Source organism: Tympanuchus pallidicinctus, unplaced genomic scaffold (genome assembly GCF_026119805.1).
Source record: "Tympanuchus pallidicinctus isolate F22 unplaced genomic scaffold, pur_lepc_1.0 scaffold15, whole genome shotgun sequence".
In the NCBI taxonomy this organism is placed as follows: Eukaryota; Metazoa; Chordata; class Aves; order Galliformes; family Phasianidae; genus Tympanuchus; species Tympanuchus pallidicinctus.
The window spans coordinates 546687-573015 of record NW_026294669.1 but is presented as its reverse complement, the minus strand read 5'-3'; the positions used below and the strand labels follow the sequence as shown (position 1 = coordinate 573015).

The window sequence follows — 26329 nt, the reverse complement described above, 5'->3', positions numbered from 1 at the left end:
TCCCTGTGTCAGTTCAATAAACACCTCATTCATATTTAAACCTCTGCTTTCAGTGGGCCACACGCAGACAGGCAGTGCTCCCAGCATCTTGTTTTGGGGCCTTTACTCCTTCAGTTTGGTCACAGCCCTGGTTATCCAGCATCTCATGCTTACCCAAGTGAGACCTGAACACAGCAGCAAGTCTGGGATATATATTTATATTCAATCATTATTTTATAAGCCCAATTGCTTAATTTGAAATTAAACATAGAAACAATTCAGGATAGGGGCAGAACATTTTTTGGTATCTGATTGCATCCATTAGAAATGCTCTGTGTCTGCCCAGGCTGTATCTCCTCCTTGGAACAGCCAGCTGGCTCACACCAAACCTTCTCCTTTCCCAGAAGAGCCTGAGGACATATCAGGTCACAATTGCTGTGCTGCTCTGACCCATCTTTTACAATCAGCTCTGCAAAGACTTAAAGACGTGTTGTGTTCTGGAACAGGCAAGCATGTGAGGATACAATGAGTTGCTGTAGGACTGCAGTTCTTCACTGTGAAATCACTATACCAGCACCCTGCCTTCATTACAACACGTGCCTGACACTGTGCCAGTAGCACCACAGCTCCTAGTAACAGAAACACCTCTCTGCCCCTATTTGATTAATATTTGTGAAGGCTTCGGAGATGAAAAGCACAGAGCATTATTAATCTCCGCAAAGAGCGAGCATTTTCCTTTAAACTGTTTTATTTTGTACAGTATGCCGATTCAGGGAAACATAATGCTGAGCATTTGCTGACGTTTGATTCATAACAGCCTGAAGGTATGATTGTTTCCTCCCTGCATTCCTCAATGAACTGTGCCATTTCCTTATATTTTATCCCGCAGCGTTTATTACCATAAGAAAAGAACGCTCCCCAACTGCCTGGCACACTGCAGTGTACAGGTTTAAAGAAAAGTCATTTTCTCCTATTCTGTACTGCTGAAAACTCAGTAATTCAAGCCCTGTATTTCCTCTGCTCTTGGCTAAAACCAGTGCCAGGAACGTTTGAGGCAAGGTGTAGGAGTACTCCCAGCATAAACCTAAACTCAGCTGTCAGAGAGGCACCGTAGCAAAGTCAGATGGAAGCAGTGTTTCACCATGAATGACTACAGTAAATTTCAGTCTTTAAAAGTCAACTGAACTTCATCCCTATTTTAATTCCATTTCCAGTCTGCTCACCTGGTGAGTCATTTCATGTAAAAAAGGCAAACTTTTGATTCGAGAGCAGTTATAACCAGACTGCATACAATGGCTTTTTAGTGGTCCTCCTTCCTTCAGCAGGTCATTAGGACCACATTCCGCAGAGAAGACTTGGCACAGGTTGAAACACAGACAGGCTCAGCCCATTCATCAAACAAGCAAACAGCAGCTACCAGGAATGCGCTGCAACGTACATCGTTTGTATTTCAGTTCCACCCTTAGAAGCATTCTGGTTCCCACATACAGAAATCACCACCAAGATTTTCTCACTGGCATTGGTTAAAATCCTAAATGCAGTTTGCTTGAGAAGAAGAAAGCAAAGAGTTCCATGGAAATACTTGATCCAGTGCAGTACCATTTACTGTGTCAACAACTGAGAGCTCTTCATGCAGAGGAAGAGAAACAGCTTTTACTAAAACTAGGTCTGAATACTCAACACAGTAATTATTTGATTATCTCAAAGTTCAGGGACACAATTTAAGGTTCTCTGAAAGGATGATAAGTGTCTTTAAGGCTGCAGATGCTTCGTGTGCTCCCCTTGCTGCCTTCAAACAAAAACACACCTGATCAATATGGAAAGTAGCACAGAAGGTTCAGCTACCCGTCCACAACATGGAGCTCAGCGAGCATGAAGGGAGCTGGATTTCATGTGTGTGCCCTTCTTTGTTTGCAGCTGTTCATTGCTTACATGGCTCTGATGCTGTGACTGATTTGAATTAATTTAAAAGAAGAAATAAATTGCGTTCAGAATACAGCCATGATGCAACCTTCACGTGTCAAGTGGGGAAACCACCAAACAGGAAGAAAAAAAGCACTTCATTTTGTTTTAAGGTGAAAGGTAGGGAGAACAAAACAAATTCTGTTGTAAAAAGTCCCTACTGACAGTATATTCACATGCCATGTATCTTACCGTTCTCTGTCTTTAATTGCTTGTTTAGCCATTAATTTCCTTAATTCCTCCAAATGTTGGAGCTCTTTTTCTTCCTGTTCTTGCCACTTCAGCTGTTTCTCAGCCAAGTATTTTTTAACCTAGAAGTTGAACAAACAGTGAACAAACCAACGACCGTCCATATTTCCAAGAAGAGTTCAGACACCTGTAGACAGGAATCTGTGTACGAGCCCAAATGTACTGTGTGTGCCACGAGTCTTTGATTACATTCATAACATAAAGCAGTTAAACCCCATAAGGTGATGGGACAGTCATGGCACCTTACTTTGGCTGTGGGAAGTAACATTATGCATACTGGCACCACAGCCCTCCAGTCAGTTGTCACACGGAAACCCCAACACGCTGCTGCCCGTGATCTCCTGTGCTTCCTGACCTCGTGGCTCCTGTCAGCAAGAAGCACAGCTGGCCTGGCCTGCCTCTACCTGTTGGTAACACACAATAGCACCAACATGTAGTAATACAAGCCAGATTCCACACCCTCTCCACGACATACTGTCTGTTTTCTTTTCTGCATTACACTGAGCCCTCTGCTCAAGCAACGAAGAGCTGGGGTGACATGACAGATCTACAAGTGGTAACATTTGCAGTTTCTCTTTGTCAGCCACTCCTTCATTTCTACCTTTTCTTCCCAGTGGACTTGCAGGTACCAGAAGAAAAAGACAAGTTGGGACACAGAGATAATGACATGCCCTGATGTGCCTCAAATCAGCAACAAACAGAAAAACAGCCAGAGCACAGCATGGTGCATCACCCTGCCACAGGGCTGACTGAGGAAGCCCCGGACCTGTTAGAAGCAGTGGATTTCCTGGCAATTGCTGCAATCATCTGTGTCACTGACTGATCAAACCGAATTTAGGCCTCTCCTGGAGATGTTAGCTGGAGCAGCAAAGTTCCTCCTCTTATGCAGTATACCTCGTGAAGCAAAATCTGTAACTGTTCTGGTTCAAAATAACACAGGTCTCCAAACAGTGCTTCTATTTCAGCATTGCTAACTTACAAGTCACTTGTCTCCTTAGGGCATTCTTTATGCATGGAGAACATGAAAACAAGGACTGCAGAGAAGCATTCTAATAAAAATGGTTATCAAATCCTGTTTGGAATACTTTTAAAACAAAACTCTCTTTTGGAATTATTCTGCATCCCACACTGTCCGAAGGAATTTTCATAATCTGAATAGAGGCCAATGGATATTTCTGAAATTCGGTATTTAAATACACAGGAAGAAAGTCTGATCTGCAGACTAATTGAAGAAGCAGAGCATTTGTACCTATTGCCATTGCACCCCTTCTCGGATTTAGGAGTGGAGGCATCTGACGCAGCCTGCCCACCCGGTCACACCGATCACAAATATTCCACCTCCTGCTTTGCTGTCCCAGCACACAGAAGTGGCCACACGCCGTGTTTGCAGCCCTTCCTTGCAGCCCAAGATGTCATTTACTCAAATGAAACATATGACTGCTGACCTCAAACAGCTGCCATCCCATCTGCGCATAGGCAGAGAGCTGCTCCACACAGACATTATCCACAGGCAAGGGGAAGGTGGAAAATATATACAACTAGGTATACAACTATATGTACAAGTAAAATATTTACTCATGAAATTAGCATTGCTGGCAGTCAGGTCAACACAGCTCACAGAGCCACCTGCCACTATAAACACTGCGTGAGAGCAGACAGCTCTACAGAACAAGCCTTAATCACAGAATCACAGAATGATTGGGTTGGAAGGGACCTCAAGGATCATGAATCTCCAACTCCCCTGCCACATGCAGGGCCACCAACCTCCCTATTTAATGCTAGACCAGGCATTTGGTTCTTTAACAAAAAGAAAAGTAGCAGCACCGTTTCTTGCAACAAAGAAGCAAACTGCCATTAGATCCGACTCCCCTTTCTCTGTACCTCTCACTGTGGTGCTGGCAGTGGAACCGCAGAGGCTCACCATCACACATCCAGCTGAGCCCACTCACACGCTATCCATCAGACACAGCCAAAATGCCACCACGTCTCACCCTGCAAACTCCGATATGGAAAGCGACTGCGGATAACAAACGTACAAGTTCTCATGATTTCTGCTTCCTGCTTGGCTCGTAGCTTTAAATCCAGAGCCTAAACGGGCAATAAGATATCAGCAAACTGCAATTACACAGAAATAAATGTCAGTGTGAAAAAAATCTTATGCACAATGTGGTTTTGTAACACAGTGCACATAATCTTGAAAAATTCCCCTGCGTGTATTTGTAGAACTTCTGTTTTTAAAGTTCAGTTATGGTGTCTCCTACCACAAGCAAAGCAAAAGTAAAGAGAAAATCCAGGCTGACTGAAGCTGACCCAAGACTGCTCTCAAGAGAAAGATTTTCAAGGCCAGGTTGGATGGGGCCCTGGGCAGCCTGGGCTGCTCTGAAATGTGGAGGTTGGTGTCCCTGCCTGTGGCAGGGGGTTGGAGATCTGTGATCTTTGAGGTCCCTTCCAACCCAACCATTCTGTGATTTATCTGCCTGTTTTTTCACACACATAAATGTTCTTCTCCGCACATTTGAATCTGAAGCTATACTCTTAAATATAAATTATTATAATAAAATATAATTAAAATAATAATTAAATTATAGTCTTAAAGATAAATAGAATAAGGATAAATAAAACAAATTAAAACAAGTATAAAGCCATGAGTTTCTGGTCAGACCTCAGAGCAGAACTAAAGAGCTGTTGATGTCCCTTCTAATCTGAATTTTTTTTCTTAGGAAAAGTGAAAGCGTTCTGAGTATTACGAAGGAAAGAGAAACATCTCATTGAAGTGACTTTTGGGCAATTTTCTAACTATGTGATTTAGGATAGCTTGGCAGGAGGACGTATTCTGCCAAGAATGCATCCATAATCTTTAAGATAAATGGCAGGAAAGGAAGAAGATTGGGTGACAAATGTAAGCAGAAACTTCTTCAGCTAGACAAGAACCTGGATGTGTGCAAAATGCAAAGCCGTGACAAGAACAGTGAAGTCACAGATCCAATAAAACTGATTAGAAATTAGGCAGCTTTTCAAATGTTGGCTCTGGGGACTTACAACAAGGAGAACTAACGAGTGGACAGCAGTCCACCTGCAGGCAAGGCTTCAGCAAAGCTTCGGCTTCTTTTCTCCAGGTACCACTTTCATTCCGGTGCTCCTTTGCAGCACTGTCTCTACAACCCTTCAGCAGTTGTGCACAACTACCAGCAGGAGCCTTCAGCACGGGCTGCTGCTTTTGCCCCTTTTGTCGTGGCAGAGAGACGTGTCTCTTCAAACAGAGCACAGAAAAAATAGTTGAGTGCTATAGAAGTAGATAGGGAAAATCCAAGTGGTGAAGGATTTTATTTCCGTTTTCCCGCTAAGGCATTTGTTTCCAGCAGCCTGCAAGTCATTTATTTTGGTCTGCTATCATCTCCTTTCTGCTTTTACTAAGTGTTGTAAAGTAAATTGCTTTAGTAATAACTTAAGCAAATTGCTGTAAAAATAGATAGCTTCAGTTTTTTCTGCAAGGACTATCACTGCAAGAGACACATCTACTGAAATGAGTTTCCATCAGTTACTAGGGAGTCTAATTGCCCATGTTTTAGTCCCATCAGTAAACATTTGCTCCCACTAATGCACGTCACACAGAAACTAGGAGGGTACATAAAGAAAAGAAGACAAAGTCTAAGGGAAAACACAATAACTTACATGAAGATTTCATTTTCCTTCCTATTTGCCCAAGCTTTCTGCAGTGAGGTACAGATTGATGCCACTACAGCCTCCAAGATACACTCTGAAAGCAACTCTGCTTGAAACAGTTCAGGCCTTTCTTTTCTCTTTTTCTAATTGCCATGTTATAACAACACAGCTCTTAGTGCCTCTCTTCACAAACATGTTGGCATGAGAAGTCCCATTACATTAAAGGAGTTTATTCACTCGCCAGCATCTGAAAGACCAGCCAATAACAACCTATAATATTCTCCTACTTATTCTTTCCAGAAATAATTTTGCAGTCTTAGCAAATATTCCACAGGTAAATTGGACTCTATGCAAGCCAGATTTCATTGCAAAAGTAATCAGAAAAAAGGGCACGATTTTAATATTAAAACCTCCTGAATTTGTTTCCTATCCATCAAATAGAAAGGTCAACAGAAATACAGAGGTGACAATTTGATTTTATAAACACTCCATATTCCCTATTTCTGATTTCTATTGAGTTGAAGTTCAGATTTAAGTGGTGACCACACAAGTGCTTAGAATAATGTCCTGCAGACCTGCGATGCCCTGAGCTGGTTAATAGCATCGCTGTGCTCCAGGTTCACTTTTAAGGTCCTTGTGCTGCAAAGTGCAGAGCGCTGTCTTGCAGACAACATGCTGTAAAGCCCATTTGCTGCATTGCAGCATATTTAACTGCAGCTTTCATAGTCTTTGCCACACTGCTGAGAAGCACAGGACTGCAAGAGCCCAAAGCCTCTGGTGCCTCAGTGCTGAGGCTGGGTGACACCCAGATAGCTCCAAACACCGTCTTTGTGAGACCCTTTTGTTAGGAGCAAAGTAACACAGATGCACAAGCAGAGGCAGGTTTAAGGCTAAAAGGGAAGCACCGGGACTCCACGGGCCGCTGATCTCCGTACTGACACTAAATCTGCTCCAAGAACACAGAGCAGCGAGATCAGCTAAAGCTTTTAAAGGCAGTTGTAAATCACGAATGCAGAAATACTTTAAAAAGTTTCTCCTACTTTTTCTTTCTCCTGAGCTCTGCGAATCATTTCCTGCTTTTTCTGTAGCCTTTCTTTCTCATCTTCCTTTTCTTTTCTTCTAGCAGCTACAGCAGCTTCCAGCTCAGCTGCCTCCTCCTGTTGTGCTCTCCATTGTAGGATCTGAGAGAAAGAATTGAAAAGACTGTTTAAACAGCTGTGCAGGAGAATGTGTGCAATGTTGTGATCCTGCTAAACTGACACTGGTAAGGAAACCCGTGTGATCCATTTTCAAACTGAAATTTGTAATCTGCCAGCAACACGTAACCATTCAGGTAGCATTGTCTTTCTGCATATTAATTTATAATTCACAGCTGACTTGTGTATTATGCAGTAAGAACACGTATGGAAAGATTAGGTAAAATTGGCAAAGGAACCTCAGCAACATCGGATCTTACATCTTTCCAGCTCTTGGACTTTCAATAACGATTAAGTTTCTTAATGACCCCATCATTTCCTTTATGAAGGGATCTATACTGTGGCACTGAGGGCAGTCTGGTGAAACGCTCCTGACAGATGCTGCCAGTGCCCAGGAGTAGGAAGGGAAAGCTGTTATTCCTCAGAAGCAAAACGCAGCTGATTGCCTCGCAGCCATTCTCTAAAGCACGGACGCAGTCGGGATTAAGCTGCTGTAGCCTGAGAAATGGCAAACGATCGTCTGAGCCTCTGTCATTAAGTATCCCCACCCCAACCCCACGGAAGTGCCCTGTTTGCTCCGTGCAGTACTTGACCGTGAGCAGGGAAAAGTGAAAATGATCACGAAACCAGCAAATCAGAGGAACAGACGGAAATGAGGAGTCAGCACAGGCATTAACGCTGTGCGTGTAAAGCGGACGCGCAAACAGGAAGAGACCTGGGGAGCGAGCTAACAGAGCAGCCTCATGACCAGAGAAGAACGGCTGTACCAAGATCCCCCAGCGAGTAGACCAGCACGCGGTGCGGTGCCAGCCCAGGGCAGTGGGACGCGATGCCTTGCGGCCCCAGCCAGCTCCGTAGCCGTGCGCCGCTCGGCAGCCCCAGCTGACGGCCCCGGCTGCCCGCGCGGGACGGATCCTGCTCAGCATCCCGAACCACCGCGAGGCACCGCTGCGTGCTGCTGAACGGGCCGTGTCAGCAGGCAGTGACTGCTTCCCGTGCCCTGCAGTGCGTTGCTCGCAGCGGGGAGCCCCGACTTCCCCCGGCGCTGTCGCGAGCAGCTCATCTGTTACGCGTGGCTTTCAATGGGATTAACGCTGTCTCCCTGCTGCTGGCTTGCCAGCTCTTTTGGCAATGGTTTTCTGAAGTGTTAGCAGACCTGCACGTTCCTCAAAAGAGTGAGCCTACAGCCATTCCTCAGCTGGCTTTCTATACTACTGGGGGTACTTGCATACTGGCAGTAAAGCATCTCGTTTGCATTTTGCCATCTTTAATGCATTTCACCGGCTGCACCGCGCACCATTCATTCTCTCCCATTCCCATGCAAGGCCTCTGTTTGGACACGCAGAGCGCTGGCGGTCCGTGTCCCCCAGTGAGCAGATCTCTGCAGGACAGATCCCATGTTCGCCCCTCTGTGCTGAGACAGCACTTCTACTTTCTTCTTTGCAGCCAATAGACCCAGGGCATCTTCAAGCTGATGTCCCATTGCGTTGTTATTCTCCCAGAGCACATACAACCTTTTCCAGCTTCAGCTCCATTCCCAAAGCTAAGAACTGCAGTGCGGGTGAGTGAGTCTTGTACTCTGAAATGCACAGGGCCAAGCTGTGCCAGCAAACACCAGTGGGGATTTGAGTGTGTGCTCACATAATGGCAGTCAGCACAGAGACAGCTATCTTTTTTTATTATTATTATTTTGGCTATTCTTAGAAAGGATTTTGAGCTAGAATTCAGAATTGTATACTATGGAAAGAAAATGTTAAAACATTACTGCTGTATTCCTCAGCACAGATGCTACTCTTTATAGATGATCTTTCTCCTCAGAATTTTGAAAACGTTCCCTTAGTAGAAGCTCATATCTTGGCTATATAAGTAAAAACAAACAAACAAACAAACAAAAGAAAACCATTTACTACAGTTTCTTTGGCAGTGGTAAAATTACCCTTTCACTCCTAAAAAGAAAAAAAAAACAAGCACAAAACCCAGCCCTTTCAGCCTGCCAGATCTTAAGCAGGAGCATTAGAACACGAACGTGGAAGAACACGCAGCCATTTCCATTTCATGTTCGAAACAGCAAAACAGACTGAAACAAAAATACATTCATGAAGCTTTCAAATCTAACAACAAAACAAAGGAAGAATGAAATCTGTGAGACGTGTGTGCAGACTGGGGCTAAAATAAACTGCTGGGAAACTGACAGAAAACAAACTGCTGTAATAACAACACTACTGGAGATACTCTGAACTTAAGTGAGCCAGAGTTAAAATACATATCCAAAAATTGCCTTTTTAAGCTTGCATTTTCCTTATCCCTGCTTTGCATTCGCCTCAAGCTCCTTAGAATAATGACAAGTGCCAGCCTAAGTGGGGTCAAGATGTGCTGCAGCTTCAGCCTCCTTTAAGTCTGAGAACCCTCCTGATGCCTTACTGACCTTCTCCAGATATTAATTACCTACTTACCAGGATCTCTTTCATTTGTTTTATTTCAGCCATTAGTTAGCATGCTGAACCATTAAAAAGGTTTTACTAAATCTGCAGTTAACTGGAACTTCAGGGGAACTTCTATCTATCTCAGTACATATTTACAATCAGAAGTGTCCCAACACAGAGCCTGTCACCAAGGTAACTGATTAAAGGAAAGCCTATGGCAATAAATCAGTACATTGCATCTGATACTAAAGATACCAAAACTAGTCTGAAAACATCTCAAGCTTCCTTACTTGTTCATTTTGGTTAGCAATTGCGCTCATGGCACTTATGTTACACCAGCCTCATGACAAGTCTCTCCCTAGTTACATGCATATAACTCTTCTCTTAGCGTCCTTCCATTCATGGCAGAGATCACTATCAGGGTGTGATCGAGATTTTCAGCAGGTTACATACAAATAAGTGGGTATAACAAAGCATCAAATACAGGATTTCACTCATCTGCATCACGAAACGTGCAAAAATGTTTACCAGCCAAAACTGATGCACATCAATAATAAATACAGTGCTTAACTCCACTGCTTTCCCCAGCGCTATCTACATTGCCCTAAATCACTACTCAACACAAGCATTTACTTAGTGGATATAATCTGCTTTCCACTTTCATCTAATCTAGTTAGGATTTCCAGGTGTATGAGTGCATTGCAGAACAAGAAGATAGAACAGAATGAGCAGAAGGAAGGAAAGTTTCATTATATCATACTTCCCCTCAGTACCCATTTACTCTTTCCAGGAGGCAGCACATGAAATTAGGTTTCACCACCCCTGCCCACTCCCACATTCATCCGATCAATGCCTTTCATTAAGGCAAAAGAAGAGTCACGTTCTTCAAAAAGCAATTTGCTGTTGCAACAAAAAAGGAAAAACTGGCAAGAGCAGAAAGTGACTGTCTGCAAAATATTTCTGAGAGGCGATTCAGTAGGTTGGCGCTATGTCATGTCTGCCCCAAACGAACTGCTGAAGTCATTTAGGATAAAACGCTCCCAACTAAAATAAGCCAAATTAAAATCCTCTATTATGTAAGAGATTCCAAAATCTAGGCGTTGAGCAACTGAGTCTAACGTCAAAATGATTCAGTTTTTAAACCACATTTGAGCATTACAACCATCTTTCTGCTAGTTCTGGTCTCATGGTCTCACCTTACGCTGCGGTCAGAATGCCTGCATAGGGGAACTTCTCAGAAAGAAGGCACAGGCCAGATTTCAAATCAGATTCCTGCTAGCATGGGCACAGCTTGTGAAATAAGGAGCTAGACTGCCTTGACTCGAGACAAAAAGGGACCTGGTGCGCTGCCTCATGTAGAAATCAAACCTTCACGTGTATCTGATGCAGCCAACTGTATCCTGCACTGCATCAACAGAAGTGTGGCTAGCAGGTCAGGGAGGTGGCCGTGCCTCTCTGCTGAGTCCCCTGCAGTGCTCTGGGACCCCCAGCACGAGGACATGGACCTGCTGCAGGGTTCCAGAGAAGGGCCTGGGGATGCTCAGGGTGCTGGGACAGCTCTGCATGGGGACAGGCTGAGGGAGCTGGGGTTGTTTATCCTGCAGAAGATAAGGCTCCAGGGAGACCTCATAGGGGCCTTTCAATACATCAAGGGGCTCTTCATCAAGGAGTGCATTGATAGGACAAGAAGTAATGGCTTTAAAGTAATAAAGGGTAGATCCAGGCTAGATTCTAGGAAGAGACTTCTTATTCAAAGGGTGGTGAGGCCGTGGCACTGCCCTGAGCTGAGGTCCCCATCCCTGGAGGTAAGCCAGGCTATGGATGGGCCCCAGGCAGCCTGAGCTGGGAGGCAGCCAGCCTACGGCAGGGGCTTTGGAACCTGATGGGCTTTACGGTCCTTTCCAAACCCATCATTGTGCAGTTCTGCCATTCACTTTGCAAACTACACTTCACTACGTATTTGTACAGCTCATAACTCTGTGGAGCCCAATCCTATCTGAGAGCCTCTGGGTCCTGCTGCAAAGTCAACAACAAGAAAGGGCAGGCAGAGAAATGGAACCTCTGTGGCATACATTTTAATATTTCACAATAGTTTACAAGTGACTACAGGACACTCAGTTTCCAAGCTTTTCAAGAAAAACCACTGCGTTCATTGGGATTTTCCTCCAGAGGAGAACAGATACAGGTCTGAAGAAGAAAAACAACCCTTAACAGCGTTTCTGATGATCCACTAAAGAATAATCTGGGACCATAGAATGCACCAAAAAAATAATGCATACTTCATTGCATTCTTCCCTTCTTAGGAGTGCAAAAACCTAACAGGAGATCTTACTGTGTCAGCAGTAAATGCTTTGTTTAATAATTAAAAAAAAAAAAAAAAGGTGGTTAAACTAATATTAAAAATTACACTGAAAAGTGGATCCCCTGTTGTCTGTTTCACAAAGAAACTTGCATCTTAGCAGTACAAGTACTGCCAACATTCAGTTTGGAAAGTTTTTAATTACAACTGGCGTTTCAAGTATGTTTCACAGTCCATGTGCTGTTAGAGGAGCTCTTGCCAAGTGAATTATTAAATTGCTGTGCTGAACAGAATGCATACGTATCTATTTTCAGTTCATTATTACAACGTTCTATATTGCAATAATGTAAAGTACACTGCAAACTACTTGAAGTCTGAATAGTAGTAACGTATTTACCATGCACTTAATATTACAGATATATCTCTTTTAATGACAGACAAAGTTCTGAGGAGATTTTCCTTAGGAATCCCATTAAGTTAACTAAGCTAATGTTACACCATATACAGTGTTTCCTATTAAGAAACGCTGGCTTCCATTAGAAGCAGATATTGAAGTTGCCTAGGTGATAACAACAAACTCGGCCCCAAGATCCTTCAAGCAGCTGGATTGCTTAGCTAGACAAACAGGGACAGAGGACAACTACTCGCATTCAGAGGCTCAGATGGAACAGCTCAAACTAAAACTCGCCTTTGTAAACTGGGCTGCTACAAAGCAAAACTCAGAGAATGGCTGGGAGGAGAAGTGCCATAGGATACTGCACACAGCTCCAGAGCTGGTGCTGCACAGATAAAACAAGCACCTAGAATTCACATTCTAAGCAAGAATTTCCAATAATCTTTGCTGGTGTGACAAAGTCAGTACTTTAAGTCATAACAAAAATGGGAACAAAGGGAAATTTTTCCATTTCCATATCCTGAGAGTTCATTCTTTCAACCTTATAAAATCACCCAAACTAGTAACACATTTTCAGAATCTCCTAGAGCTGTATCTGGAACATTTGTATGCACCTTTCCTTTCAGAGAGCGCATCATCTCCTGGGCTGATCAGCAGAAGTGAGAAGTTACAGCAACAGTGGCCAGTGATGTCAGCAGTATGTGAACAACAAAACACTGTGATACTAACAGATGGCGGGCTGAAATCTCCAGTAACTTTCGCCTCTAACCAAACCCTTCCCTCTTCTCCTCCAGAGCGGGAGTTCTTTCACCTCCCATTCTTCTGAACAGCAACCTCCAGACTCCACAGGGCCTCATACGACACCTCAGGCAAGTGGGACAAGCTGCTTTCAACTGACTTACACAAGACCTATGAAAAATCCTTTGCTAGAGCATTTGGTAATGAGATAACTCAGAAATAATACATCTGCAAGTTTGTTTTTCTAATCACAGAGTGAATTTCTCTTCTGATATTAACAACAAAAGTTCACACCCCTAGTAGAGTTTGTCTGGTACCCTTGAGCAGCTTGTGCTCCACAGGCTTCTCTCTGCAAAGTCTGCAAGAAATAAAAGAGAAAATCAAAACTACTGGTACTAGCATTAATTTTGTCCCATAAAAGTCCATATCTGCCACAAGAAAAGATCTAATTTAAAACACAGAATGTGAATAAAAGTAGTTTTTCATAATTAATAGAACCATAGATGCTTTCTTCAGCGATAAAAATGCTTATAGCAGAAAGAGGGATATGAAAGCATAATCCTGCAACAAAAATGTGTTCTCAAATCTGTATGCTGACTTTTATAGTGTGAATTCTAATTACGATCATGAGGCCTGAGCAAACTGGAAAGGCAGTTAAAACTAATTTGCTTCCCACTGGCATAGAGCAGGGTGTCCACTGCTGTGGCTCATCTGGTAACTCAGCTTACACTGAGCTGATCGCTTGCAGTCCCTGTGCACTGCCTTTAATAACTAGCAGACATAAAACATGTTGTGTGCAACTAACAACAGGAGTAAATCACTGCAAGTAGAAAGAACATGTGGTTATAAATTACTCTGTAAATAATTCATGGAACAAGCAAAAAGTGAAGCCTGAACTTCTGTTTCTCTCAGATTAGTATTTCTTCAGTCCCTCTGAAGTAAAATGTAAAGATCCAGATAACCCAATAACCATCTGTTTATTTATATTCACATCCTCCTAATGACTTTTTCTTAATTAGAAAAAAAGAACAATTATTTCTTCATTTGCAGTACAAGAATGTTTGCTTTCTACACACTACAGATTGCTTTATGAACTCCTTCTACTGTGCGAATATGGAACAAGGGCGAAGTTAAATGATTCTCTCCTATAAATGGGCTTCACAGTAACATCACCATAACAAAGAGGTGTGAACTGCACCAGGAGGTAAGAAAAAACCTTTGAGCTACTAAACCCTTAAATCTCAGATAAAACGTTACATAATATATTGCAAGAAGATTGCAACAGAAAGGTTGATAATCAGAAATAACGTAATTGACTGAAAAATACTGGAGGCACAGGGAAAAAGAGGGGAAAAAGGAAAGCATGGAAAGCAGGCAGAGACAAACTCTGCATATGCTTCAAGCTTAAAGCATACAATCTTGGTCTGACCCAAAAGCTGTGCAGTTTGTCAATGTTTTACTAAACTCAAGCTAAAAAATCTGGGTTGATTAGCTCTGGACTGTAAACATGCTCAGAGCCAGAGCTGGCTCATCTCTGGTGAGATTCAAAGTCTTGGGTATGGAGAAGTGCTGTAATGTCCTACAGCCCTCAGCTTTATCACATATTTACTGAGTGAACACCTGTATTTGAAAACCAGCTTATGAAAAGTTCCTTGTATCTATCATCTCCAGGAAGGGAACTGGGCGCATCAACGGCCATTGCTCCATCCTTCCAGAAAGAAAACTCTGGATCCAAGAATCACAGAACAACGGAACATTCCGAGTTGGAAGGGACCCACAGGGATGATGGAGGCCTGGACATAACGAAGGTGTCTGTAAACTCCAGTCATTACACTGCTGAACTAAAAAGTCAACGACAAAGCCTATAAGTGGTTTATGTACTGTACATACTGCACAGAAATAACAATAATAATAAATTTGACGAGCAAAAAGTCCTGAACTGGTGCAAAATAGCCAATCTTTATAGATCTTAATGAGATCATTCTGGCTAACATGAGCTGCATCCAGCATTCAGTCTCTTCTTATGCCAGGAAAGGTTCTCAGTTGTAGAAGCCAGATGTGTTTGGTTTGGGACTCAGACCCTACACTTTCATCAATCAATAAATAATAATAAATTATGAATTACAGATGTCCCACTACTTATTTTAAAAAATGTTTCCTGCAAAATTATCAAATTACAGACAAAGCATTACAACTGACAGCTATCCAGAATTTAAAAGCAGACAAACATTCTGTTGCATAATTTGACCTCATTTGGTAGTCATTCATTCAAATCAGTGATTTGACTGAATAAGGAGGTACAACACTTCTCTCTAAGTTTACTGATATTTTATTAAAAAATAAATAAAATCCCTTCTTATTATAGAGGAAAGGAAAAGAAGAAAGCCAATATTCAACACGCTTTACATAATTTTAATACTCCCATTAATTCCACCTAACTAGGCTCCTTTTTCAATCAATTTATTATCTTAGTTTCTGTTAGGATAAGGAATGCATGAATTGTTCTCCAAAAATTAAAAGCCTGTTGTAAAAGATTCTGGCACTAGAGTGGGGATTAACCCCAGAGCACAAAGAGAGAAAAGATACAAAGGAAAACTGACGCTCTGCTTTATGCTAAGGAAGAACAAGTTCACCCTGTGCACCATTCACTTGAGACTGAGCTGCCCTTTTGTGCACTTCTGCAGGTCCTCTGCTGACCGTCCTTTATGACTTGCATTATACGAAGGTGCAGAGAACTGGATTAAAATATTTTAAAATAAGTTCAATAGAAAATAACATCCTGAATACCTGCACAACACCTGGATGCAATCTGTAGATGCAGAACAGTGAGTAGTTCAGGCCATCAAGCACCAACTGTGAGGAGCACTCTGCCAACCCTCCTAAAAGGTCACTCTCACCTCATTGCCTACCTGCCTTTTGACAGAACAATTTGCTTCTCTTTATGTTGTTTAGGAAGAGAGATTTTACTGAAACACAGCATCTTCTACAGAACCCAAATGCACACGCTGTAAAGAACATGAAATGTAACCCTACTGCTCATTTAGGGTACATTTCCCCCCACGGCTCTGCTTTCTCCCTTCCCCAGGACAAGTGGAGACGTTACAGACAGATATCAGAAACTTAAGGATCTTTAAGGATAAGAGAGTTTATCCTCATTAGCATTGCTCATTTCACACCTTATTTCACTTGGATGAATGGCTCTCATGATTTATTTCACCAGAAGTTCCTGAGTTCTGGTGAGGACATGCAGAGATTTTCTGGGAGATGAAATATGGGATACAAACTTAGCATCCATTCCCAAGTAAGAACTGCTGCAAGCAAGAACGTAACTTCTCTGCTGCTTTACTTTTTAATCATTGTGCCATCTCCAGTCATCCACGAGGCTGAGACTCATTGATGGCACAGTTGCCTCTTGTGCATTTAAACCAGCTTTAAATCATGTGTTCATTAGGTCCTTTGCTATGCCTTGGTTTGTTACTGCCACAGAATATGCATAAATGTTGGGTGATGTTATGTGGTTATTACTGACAATAATAAAAAAAATATGTAGACAGATAAATCATTCAGGAAGTACATTTTTTCCCTCTGGGAAAGTGGTATGCTTGAGATCTCCTTATGCTGAACTCACTGAAATGCAGAACAGTAAGCCAGCTAATGACAAAAAGGATTAGAACAATCCTACACCTGGTTTTCAGCTCTACAGGCCTTCCTTTGCAGAGACAAATTTATTTTTAATCTCACCTTAACGATGCTCATCAGGATGGATTTTCCTCTATGAATATTTAACTCCCAGAGTTACTTCTTAGTTACCAGCAGCCCCTTTCTGTGGCACCCCTTCCTTAGCTGCACACTTCACACTACAAGCAGAAGCCAGCTGAAGGAACTGCAACTAGGTAACGTGTAAATTTTCAGATGCATATAGCCTCAAATCCAGACAAAACACACAGATGCATACTTTCAGAATGATTTCCCTCAGAAAAGCTGCCCAATTTCTCCTTCCATCCTGCAGCCCTTCAGCTGCAGGTCACATTGATGTTCTACTTTAGCGGAAACGCTGCGCCGTTTCGATTCCTTTCTTCTGGGAAAGGGGTGAATTGTTTTTGATCAGACTTTCACCCTCTTTTATTTTTTTAAAACAAAGTCACCTTTGAAAGCAGCTTTTGAGAAGCATAGCACTAATAGGCTTAAGTTTCAAACAGTTCCTGGTTACGGAAACAGGAGGTCAGAACCTAAGGACTTGGAGGCAGCGTTCAACGCATGGGTGAAAATCTTCAGCTAGGCGGAGGTAACAAAACACTTTGTTACTTTTTGAGGAGGAAAAAGAAGACTGGCTCATAAAATGCAAAATTCTGGAATAAATGTCCTTTTGCCCTGTAAGTCTTTCTCACCTCTTCACACAGCAAATCACCTTTCAGAATACTGTGAAACCTCTTTTTCACAACAGGGGCAAAAGTGATGGAGCCCATTTTTAAGAATTCTTTCTACAACCTGAAAAGTAAACAGAAGGGAAGGCAGGTACTTGTTATGCCTCTGAAAACAAACCAGTGTTCATTTAAAAGACTGGTGATAGTGATGCTTCACTGCCACTTCAGAAGATTCTAGTGTTGAAAGCGATTATGACATTGTTCCTCAAAGTGCGTGAGGTTTAACTAAAACACAAATATTTTGTGGCTTGTCAGGGTTAAAAAGAAACAGAGTATGGTGCCAGACCTCCACGCCTGGTGGCTTGCTTGCAGCCTCTCATATTCTAAACAGCAGAACAGATCTTGTTCTTCCAATAGTTCAGAAATAGTAGTTCATCAGACTCTGAAATGGTGCTAAAAATCCACCAAAACAAATGTGATTGCAGTTTATACAGAGATTATACCCACAGCACGAAACTTATAGTAAGGCCTAAACTGAGCTAGATGATCAAATTCTTAATCAATAAAAGACAAACTAATTTCAAGAGCTGGTAGAAGGAATACGATGCTAACAAGGATCCCTATGGGTAATGAAATGGAGAATCTTCAAAACCATTTTCAAGTCAAGCCTCACAAACACACTGACCTCCACCAACAGAGTGCAGTTCACCCTGTTCTCTGTTTTGGTTTGTTGTTTGTTTGTTTGTTTTTTTTAAATTGGCCAAAGTGATTCAATAACACTGGTGAAAACAGGATGGTCATCTTAGTTTTTTCATCTAAAACCAGTAACTTTTAGAACACTTTTTGCTTCTATTCATTTTGAATTTGGCAGTAAAAACCGAGCTTGCATGAGGTATATTTATAACAGATCCTACCTTGGCTTTCAGCTCAGCACAGATCTCCTGTTGCTTTTGTCTGTTAATTGCTGATTCCACTTCTGCCTCCCGAGCAGCGGAGGCTTCAGCAACAGCCATCACCGCCTTCAGGACGAATGCTTTCCTAGCTTGAGTCCAACTCAATATCAAGACTCTGCGTTGATTCTTAAAGAAATTGTAACGATCCCAAGCTTTCTCATGAGTAACCTAAAAAAAAAAGTAATGCATTTCAGACAAGCTTGAAAATTAAAATCAATAAAATATTTTGCAAATCTTGAGTATCATTGGCATAATTACTGTATCTCCAATATCCGCATGGAATCACAATCGAGAGCCTGAAAGCATTCTGCCTGATGCTAGCTCTGCAGCAGCCTTCCAACACTGGCAGGCCATCCTAGCACTGCCATCCTTCCTGTTGTCTCCTCCACCACACAGCACTTCAGTATTCTGATATCCCACTGTTCTTTTCTGAACTGTACTTTTGGAACACAAATAAACAGAATGCTTTCTTAGAATACAAATGCTGTCATAGAATACATAAAATGCAAGTAGGTCTTTCCAATACATCATCAAAAATACCAAGCACTTTTAGTTAGATGAGGCTCTTCATAGCAAATTATGACCTCCTATAGAGAAACAGAACACCATGTAAAGCAGTTGCATTGATGTAGTACAGATGAGAATTAGCTTCACTTTTTCTTTCCCAATAGGACACTTACAAACAGACTTTTAGCTTGCCAAGCAGCATACTGCCATTAATAATACACAGTTTTTCATCTTAAATACTCCTTCTTTGATTTTAGTCAGTGAGGTTCCAAAGAACATTCGAGCTTCATACCGTTGACAGAAGCAGTAATGGGTGAGGCTGCATGGACTGTGGCATTACAAACTTGGACCTGTCTTACATCCCCCAAAAATATGAACTACAGGGATGAACATTCTAGAGATGGCCTTCTGCTCACAAACTTCTAGAGGCCCATTCCTGATGCTCCCTTCCAGGCTTTTAGCAGAAGACAAGGGGATGCTGGCTCAGCTGGTGCCTGGCTCACAGGTTTCCCATGGGCTTGCAGCTGGTTGGAGATTAAATGTATCACTCCCTCTGGAGCTCCTCTCTGCACAGCTGCTTATATGGTCATCTCATCAAAGGTTCACACAGCCATCACTGCTGCCTCAAACTCAGGTGAGCCTTGCTGGCAAGCAGCTAAACTACACTAAGAAGCTCCTGTACAAGAAAGGAGATGAGCAGGTTGCTCATCTAAAAGCAGGTCACTCTGATGACCTGCTGCTGAATCAAGCACCCAGTGCTTGTCCAGTGACCCACTCTTCTTCAGAGGGAAGGAAGTAGACAAGGTTCTAAGTTTAGTTAGTTATGCTAATGTAATAAACGTTCTAAGAATAGATTCTTAATACTGTTCTAACGTTTCTGTACCTGTCATGACAACATAAACACTGCATTCAATGCGGAATTGCGATTTTTAAATTTTAAATGCCCCCCCAAAGAATTAGAGAGGCCCATTAATAATGTCTATGGTGAAAAACACACAAACACTGTACGAAGCACATCATTATTTAGCCCAGTTATCACATGCAAAAGTTCCGAAGTCCACAAGAACTTCGCCGTCAGTGAGAGCATGCCATAAGTCTCTATCACTTCATTGTCACTGCTTTGTAGCAGGCACTCCTCAAATACAAGAAAGCAGATGGTCTAAAAATAAATGCAGAGGTAAAAAAAGACTCCAGCTTTCCCTACGACATCCTGAAGTATTCTGGCCTTGAACTGGGTTTCTCCATTACCCGCTATGTGCTTATTCACTGTGGAGTGTAAAAGGAATCAGCAATCAATTTGAAGCACATTATGAATATAAAAATAGCCTCTCCCTGAGAGCAGGAGATATCTCTTCGCTCTTCCTGCTGTATATGTGCCACAAGCCAATTAAAATAACTATTCCTAGACGGTGTGACAGTGGTATACATCCTCACAAAAAATAAAAATAACAAGAGAAGCTGAATAGTGTGACATAGCCATAAAATGGTACAGCAAAGCAATGCTAGCAAACTAATTTTGTGAACTTGGCAGCAAGGGCTTGTGGAACTATAAAATCCCCACAGTGCATATTTTGAGGCCGCGATCAAGAAGTGAACGGCTTTCAAGTTCGTGGATTTTAAAGACAGGGACATCTCATCTTCACCGTGCAGAATAAAACCAATAATTAAGAACTTACGAAAGAAAAACCTTTGCTGGGCATTTTTAATACAAACGCTACCGGAAGCTTTCTGTAGGAATGCATACATTTGAGCTCTACTAACCAGTTCGTGCCTAGACTTGTGAGGAAGACATCTGTGCAGCATATCAAGGTACAGAGTCCTTCTCTGCTGGAGATCACTCGGATACTGATTGATGACAGTCTGAAAAACCCACTGATCCTCTTCCTTCCAGTCAATGTTCCTGCAGAAATCCAGAACAACTGGTAACTGTGCCCAGCCAGGCCTGTCCTGCTGCCCAGTGCCTCAGCTACTGCCCGCGGGATGCATCACACACCTCAGCCTGAGCTGCTAAGGACAAGGGCCTTAGCAGATACGTCTGCAGATACCGGTTTAGGAATAAGAATACTGAAATAATAATATGGATTTGGACACTGATTAATATTAAAATTAATGAAATGGTAGACAGAGCAATCTTTCCCTCAGCAATTTTACCTGAGATAGACATGTGTTTCTCTTATTCTCCACTCATTTTTTTTTAACTTCTCATAAGCTGTGTGAAATACCTGACAAACTATTTCCAAGACGCAGCTGTTTAATTTTAGATCCAGCACCATGAAAAGAAATGGAGGTGGTTTCAAAATGGGAGGGAGAGAAGATCCAGCTCCTGTAAAAAGTTTATTTTCAATGACTGACAGCTACTGTGCAAGCTGGAGACAACATTAAACAGGAAATAACTTCAGTATAGCAGACATTGTCTAGCAATTAAAGTGCTTCCTTATAGGCTACTCCTTAATTTTTCATGAAAGACAATGAATGCAGATTGCTGAGCGTATGGCGCTTTCATTTTCTAGGAATAAAGAAGAAATAGTGCCCAACAGAGTATAAGGGATTAAGGAACCCACCAAAAAGGGAATGGCTGCAGTCCTGTAACTGCAAGGCTGGGCTGCGGGTCTCCAAGTCAAGAGCTCCTGAGCTGCCACAGAGAAGGCAATGGAAAGCTGTGCTATTCCTGCAGCCTCTATGAAAGCTGCCTTGCAACTGATCCTCAGAAATGAGTGCTATAAACATCACCCCCCGTCTTCTTTTCTCTAGAGAGTGCTTTCAATGAAATCAGTTCAGTTATTAATTTTAGAATCTGTGTCATAATTTGGTATTTTGAGGTATAGGCATTCTGAAGAGTAACTTTAATGAACAAATTAATTATCCTTTGCTATGACTTAAACCTCTTCAACTGCAACTGCTCCCATGGAGGCTTAACTGACTGCATTTCTTAAGATAACACAGCATTCGTTCCAATCATGCAGGTTGATGAACATCTAGAGGTCTTTTGCCTGCAGTAAAGCACATCCCGACCAGCAGACACTGCACTGCCCACCTGAGAGCAGGGGCCAGCACCGACCCTGCCTCAGAAGGCACCCCTGGTGCTCCCCATCTGCAGGGCACAAGGGTATGTGAGGTCTTGCACCCACATTTGCCTCAGCCCTCTCACCTCCCTACGGATCCCTCTGACTGTCCACTGCTGTGATGGCAGCTAATGATGGGTGCTGTGCTGCTCACGAGCACGACAGAGAAATTGGGAGTTGTGGAAGATGGCCCAGGGAGCTAACAGCTGGAGCCACATGTGGGTTATTGGAAGCAGGGAAACACAGAAGTCTTGGTTTGTCAGCTGTGAAGAGATTTGGTCAGCTGTATACAGACAAATAGCTAAAGGAAACATGACCAGTCTGTGTATTTGCAACCATTACATGCGCAGAGAATCAGAAAAATATCTAGCTTCAATAAATGCAAGATATTTTCTTAATTAAACTTCTGCAAAATTACATAAAACAAGACCTCATCTAAAAGAAATTTGTCATCCCTCTTTACGTCACTATTTAAGGTGGTATGCTTCTTCAGCACCAGGATATTGGCAAACATTTACAAAGCTGATGGCACAACCCGATTTTTAAACATCCTTCTTGCTTTTCTTCTGTGTAATTCTGCTACCAGAAAACATTTCAATCTTGTTTCTGTTCCAGAACTGAAACATGGAGATTGTCTGACAGTCAGCAAGCCTGGGGCAGCTGCTTCCTTTGAAACAAATTTACCCAGGGTTAATCCCTGGCCTTATGCTTTTAAAGAACACAAAGGGACTCGGAAGGGAAGCTGCCCTATAATCCCCACACATCCTTTGCAATAGCTGGGACAACATAAACTTGATGCACTGATGTGTTGTGGAATCTGCAGATAGGCTGCAACAAGGATTCTATATTCCATGATATGATCAGTGCCACCAAATGAGATGTTAACTCCCTGGCCATCAGTTATGTCATTGCTGATTGTTCCACCAGAAACATCCCGTTAATGGGCCTTAAAAAAGGGACCACGTTTACTCACCATAGTCCTAATATCCCTTTCGTTGAAAGGATGTTGCTGAGGATATGGTGCTGAATATGTAATACGAAACCCATCTTTCAGCTATTTAAATAATTGAGATATCCTTGGAAGTTGTGGCAAAAATATAGTTGTGCTTAGAGAATCATCAGCTATAACGCATCAGTTCCAACGATTTATGGGACAATTTAGAAGCTGGATTTTTCCCAGTAACAAAATCTGTGTTTCAGCAGAAATAAAGGAAGTGAATTTGACTGATCAAACATCATCATCCTATATTATGCTTGAAAAAAAATCTTCAGTTTCTAAAAGCAATAAACACTGAAACTGCTATAAATTTGCCACCTGCTGCTTTATAAATGCTATAAAAATTGGAAAGATCAGGACAATTTTTAATAGGTATCATGTTATAACACCTAGGACTGTATAGTAATAATAGACTGGTTTCAGATAACGGTAGGAGAAGGCCCTACAAAATATCCAGGCAGTTTATATAAAAGATATGTAGATAACATCACTTTCTAGGGGATGCAACATCTTACACCTGTTTGAGCATTCCCACACTAATTTATCAGCAGTGGCAGGATATTTAAGTGCTGCACTGCAAGAGTGTGTAGGAAAAGGGTGAGTTTAGATCAGGTTTGTGATTGTTTTACCAATAAAACAGGTTTTTTCCTGCTGTCTCCAGTTTATTCTTCCCAGGCTCCAAATAATTCCTCTGGCCTTCCCACTCTCCACCTTCTTAAAACCTGACATCATTTTAATCTGGGTGATATCAGTAAAGAACAAAAAGAAGCCAAGGCTGGTACAACAGATGCAACTCAGCACTCTCCTGGACTCAAGTTAGCTGGAGCAGGAAAGCTGATCTTTGCTCCCATTAGCATATTATATTTCTCGGTTACATATTACATTTCCAGATCATTATGAATATTTGTGTTCTTTCTATTAACTTTTTCATTTACAGAAAAACCTCTCCTTCTTTAAACCACTCTTTATTTATATATATTCTTACATTTATTTATGATGATAATTAGTGCAGTGATCCAAAATTCTTTAAAAGACGAGACCTATTTATCAGCTTTATAGACAAAAGCATTTCAGCTCTGTGCAAACAGCTGCTGACGTTAGCCCCAGAGAGCTGGGCAGTGAGTCAACTGTTCTCTGCACCGAATAAAACAGTAAAGGAAACTGCAGAACCTGCAAATTGCAAAATGCATTGAAGTCTATGTTGTCCTCTGCAAAAGAAATCCAGAAGCAGATATCATTACCTATATATGACGTCTAGCTGTTGATCGATCTCTTGCAGCTTAGACCAGTATTCATTTGCAAGCTTACGGTATTCATTGATAACAAAGCTCTTCAAGTCTGGATAAGGGAACTTCAAAGACAGGAGATCTGAAGGAACTTCATGGAAAAGTCCGTTTTTCTCTTCAAATCCATGCACTATGGCCTGGGATGAAAACATGCTACTCAGCACACTACTCTGCATTATATGTTTTCTCCAACATCAGTAACTACATTTATAAGGAAAAGCTTACTTCTATTTTGTAGTCTTGAAGCTCTCTTTCCAAAGCCAGACTTTCAAGGTCAAGAAATTCCAAAACTGTTTTCCATTGTTTCTTCACAGATTCGATCTATTTCATGAAATACATTACTGTTATTTCTTTATATCGTTGGAATGTGAAATTTCTGATTTAGAAACAAAAACTTGATTTCCAGTTTAACTCTGCTATGCTCTTACAGGTTTCAGTGAAACAGATTTGCACTGTGGCAAGTGCAGAACTTACTGAATACTTACTGAATAGTCTGCAAGTCAGCTTTAGCCTCAAAACATTGCATACAAAATAAATGCTAAGCAGCACATGATCAGAAATCGGACAAGTCATGATAAAATGCCAACCTGCTGTAACTTCTCAGCTGGACTGAATTTGTTTTTCAGAGATGAGTCTTCTGTGACGTAATGCTGCATTTCAGACAGCCAGAACTTCAGATTCTCTCTTAGTTGCCAGATAGGAGCCACAGCATCAGTTTGGTAAGCATCCCGCTCCTGGGACAATTTATGCTCTATGTGCAAATGGAACATAAAGCTTTCTAAAACACAAAGTATTATGCAGCACTGTGCTTCCTAAACCAATAACTGTCATGACCGCTATTTAAAAACTCAACAAGCAATTAAGATAATTTTGACTGTAATAAATAATCAATAAATGAATTGAAAATTCTTACCCAAGTCCCATATATCCAAAAAAAAGTCGTACTTATGACTTCCTTCATCAAGAAGAGCCTGTATTTCTGCTTCTGCTTTTTCCCTGCAAAATGGGCATGAGTTTGACAGAAGACTTGATTGATTTCTTAGTTCTTAAGTTTACAAGAATGATAAACCTCAGATATTTTATTCATTAAACAAAAAGGACTCTCCACGTGTGAAGGTACCAAGGGCAGGAGTTTGATGGGAGAGAGGTATGGAAGCCACCCTCCCTTCAGCAAAACATGCTGTAAGAGATCTGCTATATAGCATGCAAGCTGGTGGACACAAGGCAGCAAAGTTGTGGTTTGGGCAGCAAATTCTTTCTGAGAAAAGAACTGCATCAGGATACCAGAAGTATTCTTCCTGAGAATTCTGGGATAATAGGCATCGTTCAAAAGGCACAAAAACAGCTTCTGCAGCCTGTTGCCTCTTGTCCTGCCACTGCCCGACACTGAAGAAAGCCCAGCACCACCCATCTGATTCTCACACTTCACGTATTCACAAGCACTGATCAGAGGCCCTCTCACTCTTCTCTTCTCCAGGTTGAAAAGCCCCAGGTCTCTCCGTTTACTTTTGCAGTGACCTGTGTGCATGCAGAACATCCACCTCGCTCTGCCCATTTTTAATCTGTTCTCTTTGCACCTGCAGACCCCTCTCAATGGCAGTCACAAACTCTTTTGCCTGCACAAAGATCTGTCTTCTCCTCCTAATGTCCCTTTCATCCCATGTGCCTCACAAGAATCTCTGCCATCTGATGTATTTATTTAACAATGAATTCCTCAGCTCCTACCTGTTCTCACTGAGTCTCTTATACTCTTGCCACCACACTCGGCAGTGCTGTTTCTGCAGCATTTGCTCTTTGCTAACTTTTGAAATTTGCTCCATTTTTTTGATCTGCAAGGCAATTAAGAGTGTCAGTATTTTTGGTACGTGAATATCGAATTTCTTCCTATTGAAACTGAATTACAGAACAGAAAACCTAACAGCTCTTTACAAAGCTGTTTTCTAAAGAACGGGGGGTAATTAATTTCCATGAAAATTTTTATTCCACTTCAAGTTGCAATTAAAATGAAAAATGAAAGAAGTGTAATCCGTTTTCTTCTTCTTCTTTGCCTTCATATTCCTATTTCCCAGAGGATAAAGGGGGTGGGTGAGTAAGAGAAAGAAACAGCAACAAACTTTCTTACAGGTGGGAAGATGTAAGAATGAAAGCACATCTCTGAAGAAAAATATTGGTTACTGAAAAAGGGTGCTTTTCTAAATCTGTCCAATTAGAGATGCTCTGAATTTATCTGCAGATTTCACAAAGGCATTGCTTCAAC

The 26329-nt window shown here is 41.8% G+C and overlaps 1 protein-coding gene across 1 annotated transcript in view; it reads right to left on the bottom strand.

Moving 5' to 3' along the window:
• The window catches only part of CCDC148 (coiled-coil domain containing 148), a 32600-nt gene that overhangs the window by 5785 nt on the left and 486 nt on the right, over positions 1-26329 (bottom strand). Inside the window, exons 2-10 of the mRNA XM_052676071.1 lie at positions 25798-25901; positions 24986-25068; positions 24660-24823; positions 24298-24393; positions 24028-24209; positions 20489-20627; positions 18182-18388; positions 6894-7034; positions 2134-2252 (exon numbers count right to left, since the gene is read on the bottom strand). Of these exons, the coding sequence (XP_052532031.1) occupies positions 2134-2252; positions 6894-7034; positions 18182-18388; positions 20489-20627; positions 24028-24209; positions 24298-24393; positions 24660-24823; positions 24986-25068; positions 25798-25901 (1235 nt within the window). The remainder of the gene's footprint in view (positions 1-2133; positions 2253-6893; positions 7035-18181; positions 18389-20488; positions 20628-24027; positions 24210-24297; positions 24394-24659; positions 24824-24985; positions 25069-25797; positions 25902-26329) is intronic.